This window comes from Misgurnus anguillicaudatus, chromosome 13 (genome assembly GCF_027580225.2).
Source record: "Misgurnus anguillicaudatus chromosome 13, ASM2758022v2, whole genome shotgun sequence".
Taxonomy (NCBI): domain Eukaryota; kingdom Metazoa; phylum Chordata; class Actinopteri; order Cypriniformes; family Cobitidae; genus Misgurnus; species Misgurnus anguillicaudatus.
In genome coordinates, this window is record NC_073349.2 from 21889569 (window position 1) to 21896517 (window position 6949).

The 6949-nt window shown below is 36.1% G+C and overlaps 1 protein-coding gene across 1 annotated transcript; it reads right to left on the bottom strand.

The window, feature by feature from the left end:
• Positions 1-1544: 1544 nt before the first annotated feature.
• foxl2l (forkhead box L2-like) lies at positions 1545-3385 on the bottom strand. Its single transcript, XM_055188499.2, has 2 exons — positions 2415-3385; positions 1545-2326 (listed from the first exon to the last, which is right to left on the bottom strand). Exons 1-2 carry the CDS (start codon positions 2992-2994, stop codon positions 2289-2291), a joined length of 618 nt encoding a protein of 205 aa, XP_055044474.2. The 5' UTR covers positions 2995-3385; the 3' UTR covers positions 1545-2288.
• Positions 3386-6949: the final 3564 nt, after the last annotated feature.

Sequence of the window (6949 nt, forward strand, 5' to 3'; positions counted from 1 at the left end):
TCAAAAAAAAGCTGTCTGGTCTCAGTTAAGAGATGTCTGTTGCTTAAAAATACTTGAATTAAACAATCAGACCCTAACAAAACATTGTGATAAAAACTTTACAGTGGATGTCAAATGCATTTATATATATATATAAAAAATGTGTCTTATCTAATTTAAGTAGGCTTATAATTCTTACACTATCCCTCTTGGATCTGAAACTCCCTGTTACTGGCCACATGTTGTTTATTAATCTGCATAGATATTTATAGTTTGTACATTATACTTTGGCCATCTAAAAGCAGACTGTGCTATGACGATAAATGGCTTCTTAATGCATGCCACCATTGAGAGTTTAGCAGATCACAGCTTGTAAAAACAGGAAGTGTGTGTGCAGAACAGAAACTCACAGTCAAATAAAGCTAAGACCCCTGTGACCACATCCTCCCACCTTCACCCCTGCCCACCAGTCACTGCAGGGCAAAGTGCATCAGTCTGGCAGAAAGATTACTGGAGGTGATGGGACAGCCCAAAGCATGCAATGTCATTACAGATTCTGAGAAAAATACAGTTCAGTCTTATTGCATACATAGCACATTAAATGTACAGTGTACATTTGAACAGATGTAATGTTTATTGACCTCTTATTTTTTTCGTGTTTGATGATCAGTAAATCCCAAGCATGTTACTTCAGACTGGCCATATTTCAGCTTTGCCAACAGCAAGACAAAAGCATTGTTGTATTATTTTATGTTAGTTGTTAGTTAGTTTAGTTTGATTTTCTTTTAGTGTTTAAGTATGTGTAAAATTCAAAACTTAATCAAATTCATTTTTAATTCATAACCACAAACTAGCTCCAATTGTACATCAAAATTTAGTAATTTCCTCACCATGGCAACAGTTTTATAGCCTTGTCTATCCTTGGGTCTCTGGCATCCTGTCTTTCAGTTGAATTATCTTTTGTTTGTTGAACAAGCTTGTAATTTTGACTTTTTACTGTCATTAAATGATGACATTATATTTTTGTCTTCAGAGTCATTTAAGGTCAGTACTTAACTGCTTAATCAGTCTTATGCATATCACACGACTAACCAAATGTGGGGGCAGTGGAAAGAAAAGATTAGAACAATCACATTGGAACAGACTGAATAAGTTTTTGTTAACCGATGGAGTCCATTTAGAAACTAAGTTATAGGAAAATACTCTCCACATTTTAATACAATTAAAATTATGTTTAAAAATATTTTATATATCTACGAACAAAAATGCAGATTTAAATTTACACATAATAATATAGTTAATATTCAGATACAGTTAATATTTCTAAAGGCTACAAGGGGGCGCCATTAAACTACAAAGACATTTTAGAAGTCCTAGAAAGAAGTTAGCCTAACGTGGTCTGGTTTTTGATTAAATTTTTTAATTAAATGCTTAAAAAAGTCATAAATATATTTACTATATTCGTATGCAAGAGCTAAAACATTTTTTGTTTATTTTTATAAAATGTAATAAATTAGATAATGATGAATTATTTAATAAATGAGAGAATCCTGTGAACAGTTATCAAAATTTTATAAGAGTAAAATCGAACAAGTTACGAACATTTGCATATAAAAATATTTTTAAACTCCACGAATACAGACAATAAACCTCTATTCAATATATAAAAACATATTTAAAGAAAATACACACTCGGAATGTATAAAATATTCTTGTAAACCAGAGTTTTTAAACAAGAATTTCCAACTGTCCTAAACAAAATATTTTTACAGTAAAATTGCTATGCAAATCGTAGTTCCAAAAGATTTCAACACAAGATAAACAAATAAATATGCTTCATTAGCTTGATGCTTCCTTTAGACATTTGCAGAAATTTTATGAAATAAAAGTCTTTCGGTTTCAATCAAATGCTCTTCAGATTTTTGTTCCAATTATTTAAGAATTTTTGTCACTTTCTTATAATGTAACAATCACGAATTAACCCATAATGCCAAATTTACCACAAAATAAAATGTTTTTTTTTTTCTTAAATCAATTTTAACTTTACAATGACATCGATTTCATTCATTTGTGCACATTACGTTTAATGTATTAATTTCAAAACAATATAAGAACGGACTTAACATTTCCAGGTATCAACATGAAAAACATCGTGAACTGAACAAATAAAGATCCCACATGTGTCCATCAGTCAAACGGATGATGCACGACTTCAGGATGCCTGCTGTGATGCTGCGGAAAGCCGCACGTGGAGACGGAGCTTGCGCCCGGACTCACCGGAGGGGTCATTCCGGTGTACGTGCGCGCGCTCAAAGGCACCAGAGCACCCGGATGCCGGTGGTACGACCTGTAGGGAGGGTGAAGGTGAGGGTGACCATGATAATAACTCACGGGAGCGTTGGCGTAATCATTTGGCGATAAGGGACGTGCGTTACCGAGCATGGGCTGGAAGTTGGAAAGCTGCGTTGAAGAACCGGACTGGTGCTGACTCCAGGTGGGGCTGCTGAACGGGGTCTGCCAGTAGACGGGCTCCTGCTGCAGGCAGTAAGAGTCGGTGAGATGAAATCCAGACGCGCCCGGAAAATAGGGTAAAGAGGGCGATCGGTAGGGTCTCTTGACGCGCCTCCTGCGCCTGTAGTTTCCATGCTCAAACATGTCTTCAAATGCAGGATCCAGGGTCCAGAAGTTGCCCTTTCTCTCCCCGCCGCTCTCCCGGGGCACTTTCACGAAACACTCGTTCAGGCTCAGGTTGTGTCTGATGCTGTTCTGCCAACCCTTTTTGTTCTTCTCGTAATATGGAAACTTGGAAACGATAAAGCTGTAGATATCATTAAGGGTCAGCCTCTTGTCCTCGCTTTCTTTGATGGCCATTGCAATAAGGGCCACGTATGAATAAGGTGGCTTCTCGTGGGCTTCAGCTCCAGCCGGTCTGTCCTCTGTGGTGCACTTGCACGCGTGGCTTTTAGTTTTATTCCCGGTGGTGGACACTGTGGAGTCCGACTGATCGCTATCCATTGTGGCAGTTGGTAAGTCCACTTGATATGGATGATCCAGGTCAGGTCCAGCACTCTGTTCTGCACTTCACATGAGTAAGGATGAAACTGTCCAGGTGTGCTACAGGTTCGATGAGACTCCGCCCACTCGTTCTCCCTCCCGTCTCTTTTTCCCACGGGCCACTTTTTGTAAAATTCAGGTCAAAAGTTCGCAAATATGACATGAAAGAGGGTCGCATCAGGTGTGTTTTGTCTGGTTGTTGTATGTTTTGTAAACAGTCGTTTGATGTTCTTTTGTGCTAGACGGCATTTGGTGGTGGGTTAATAAAATCAAACGATCAATTATTTAAAATTGACAAATACAGGCTGCTGCTTTCACAGGGTTTCTACAGGCACATGAACAAAACTATAGTGAACTGTAGTAAAATTACTATAGAGCTATATTATAGTACAGTAAATATTAAAGTATATATACAATTTATTACAATAGTTAGTGAATATTACAGAACACTACAGTATACAAAGTTTAGTAATTACTAAAATATACCACACTATAATAGTAAATACTACAGAATTTCTTTCTGAAATTATCTGTCCTTTATTCCTGACATTTATAATGATTTTTTGCATGATTGAACTTATTGTACAAATTCAAACTTTTCTAGTTTCTAACTTCTTCGGGTTTTTGTGGACTGCACATGTCTAAAGATCAAATAGGCTACAAATTACGTTTGTAAACTTACTTCAGACTCACCACTGCTGGCCTGTCCAATCATAGATCCAGTGACAACAATCAAAGCCAGCACTACATAAACAAACATCAGAATCTCTGATAACAATATTAACCTGTTAATGTGTGATACCATGTAATTTTTATGAGAGATTTTAGCCTTTAAAACTACATAGCCTACATCTTGTGAACAGGATAGTTTTTAATTGAATGTCAGTTATAAATGTAGTTAGATTTTTGTATCTATATACTGATGTAAATAAATTTTTTTTATGCAATTGAAGTTATTTTGAGAATTTGGTTGTGTTTTAATATTTGCTAATGAATATGATTAGGTCTGTAAATGTTAATAGTTTAATTGATTAATATATAAAAAGTTGATTAAAAACCAATATACAAATATGAATGGGTATCATTTTATAATTTGGTTGTATTTGTAACAATTAGTTAATGCATTAGCTAACATGCATGCTTCTACAGCATTTATAAATTTTTGCATTTACTAATATATTATCAAAATTAAACATTTAAATATTAAACTTAGTTAATGTACCATGAACTAACATGAATAACTGTATTGACATTAACAAGAATTAATAAATGCTGAAAAACTACAACCCCGAATCAGAAAAAGTTGGGACACTGTCGAAATTGTGAGTAAAAAAGGAATGGAATAATTTACAAATCTCATAGGCTTATATGTTGTTCACGGTGGGATATAGATAGCGTGTCAAATGTGGAAAGTGGGACATTTTGGGGTGTCATGCCGAGTGTTGGCTCGTTTTGGATTTCATGAGAGCTGCACATTCCCCAAAAAGCTGGGACAGGTAGCAATAAGAGGCCAGAAAAGTTAAGGAACAGCTGGAGGAGGACCAATGTTTAGGAATAGGAATGTTGTCCCATTCTTGTCTAAAACAGGCTTCTAGTTGCTCAACTATGTCTTAGGTCTTCTTTGTCGCATCTTCCTCTTTATGGTGCGTCAAATGTTTTCTGTGGGTGACAGATCTGGACTGCAGGCTGGCCATTTCAGTACTCAGATCCTCTTCTACACAGTCTTGACGTTGTAATTGATGCAGTATGTGGTCTGGCATTGTCATGTTGGAAAATGCAAGGTCTTCCCTGAAAGAGACGACGTTGGAATGGGAGCATATGTTGCCCTAAAACTTGGATAAACCTTTCAGGATTGATGGTGCCTTTCCAGATGTGTAAGCTGCCCATGACACACGCATTCATACAACCCCAAACCATCAGAGATGCAGGTTTCTGAAATGAGCGCTAATAACAACTTGGGATGTCCTTGTCCTCTTTAGTCCGAATGAAATGGCGTCCCAGTTTTCCAAAAAGAACTTCAAATTTTGATTAGTCTGACCACAGAACAGTTTTCCACTTTGCCAAAGTCCATTTTAAATGAGCCTTGACCCAGAGAAAACGCCTGCGCTTCTGGGTCATGTATAGATATGGCTTCTTGTTTGACCTGTAGAGTTTTAGTCGGCAACGGCGAATGGCACGGTGGATTGTGTTCACCGACAATGTTTTCTGGAAGTATTCCTGAGCCCATGTTGTGATTTCCATTGCAGTAGCATTCCTGTATGTGATGCAGTGCTGTCTAAGGGCCCGAAGATCACGGGCATCCAGTATGGTTTTCTGTCCTTGACCCTTACGCACAGAGATTGTTCCAGATTCTTTGAATCTTTGGATGATATTATGCACTGTAGATGATGAGAACTTCAAACTCTTTGCAATTTTTTTCTGAGAAACTCAGAAAACTATTTTTTCGCCGCAGCATTGGGGGAATTGGTGATTCTTTGCCCATCTTGACTTCTGAAAGACACTGCCACTCTGACAGGCTTTTTTATACAATCATGTTGCCAATTGACCTAATAAGTTGCAAATTACTCCTTAAGCTGTTTCTTATATGTACATTTGGATTTTCTGGCCTCTTGTTGCTACCTGTCCCAACTTTTTTTGGAATGTGTGGCTCTCATGAAATCCAAAACGAGCCAACACTTGGCATGACATTTCAAGATGTCTCACTTTCAACATTTGACATGTTATTTATATTCTATTGTAAATAAAACACAAGTTTATGAGATTTGTAAATTATTCCATTACTCCTCTACTCACAACCACCACAGTGTCCCAACTTTTTCCGATTTGGAGTTGTATATTGTTCATTGTTTGTTAATGGCTAATGCATTTACTAATACAACCTTATTGTAAAGTGCAAATAGAGTAAATAGTCACATGCCTGGCTAACCTCAAGATTTTTAGGAATGTAAATGACAATAATATCAAAACTGTTTGTTTTAATATAAGATGTAAAGCATATCTTACTGCCCAAAAGCTAATATGTTTTTAGTCAGAATAATTGTCTTACAATAAAATTAAACACTCTTCACACAATGATGCGTGTGTTAACTTGCCTTTATTTCGGAATTTCCCACTCAGCTAGTTTCATCCATGGTGATTGAGACTTATGCGTGTGGGCAAATACATTGGCGTATATGTTTCTCAATGTTAATAAAATCCTAAAATTCATCTCCTCCACATAACTTCTGTGGTCAGTTTTCATTATTATAACAGCACAAAGCAGATTGCTGCTTTGTAATTCAAATCATGTTCTCCATTTCTGGGGAAATGGACATTGATGTCGTTGTAATCTCTCACACAACCACCCACACTCACAGCTGAAAACATACAATGTTGGAAGAATTGAGATTGTTATCACTGTCTCCGAGTAGACATACTGACGACACTGAATCAGTGATGAAGAAAGATAAACGGTGAAGTTCCAGTGTATTTCTCAAAATTCACCTTAGTAGTGTAGTATATATCGTTTGCTATAATTACATTTGAATGTAAAATTATTCAAATGCAATAAGTACTATTTCATTCCATTTATTAAAATGAAAGATACCTAAACAGAAATTGTAATTATTTTAATATACAAACAAGAATACAATCAAATAAGACGACTAGTTTGACTAGACGACAACAGAAATGGCAAATGTTGTCAAAACAGTAAACGCAAAAATTTTAAATCGACAACTTGACACATTATATCAAATACCTCACTTATGTTAATTTCCACTTACTGCTTATTGAGAACATATCAGACCATTACGAATTACTTTTTTAAAAGGTATATGCAAGAACAATTCCAAGTACAATGTACAAAAAGCTCAGTAATTATTTTTTTAAACAATTTTTCCCCAAAGCACACATATTCAAAATGATCTGAAAAACT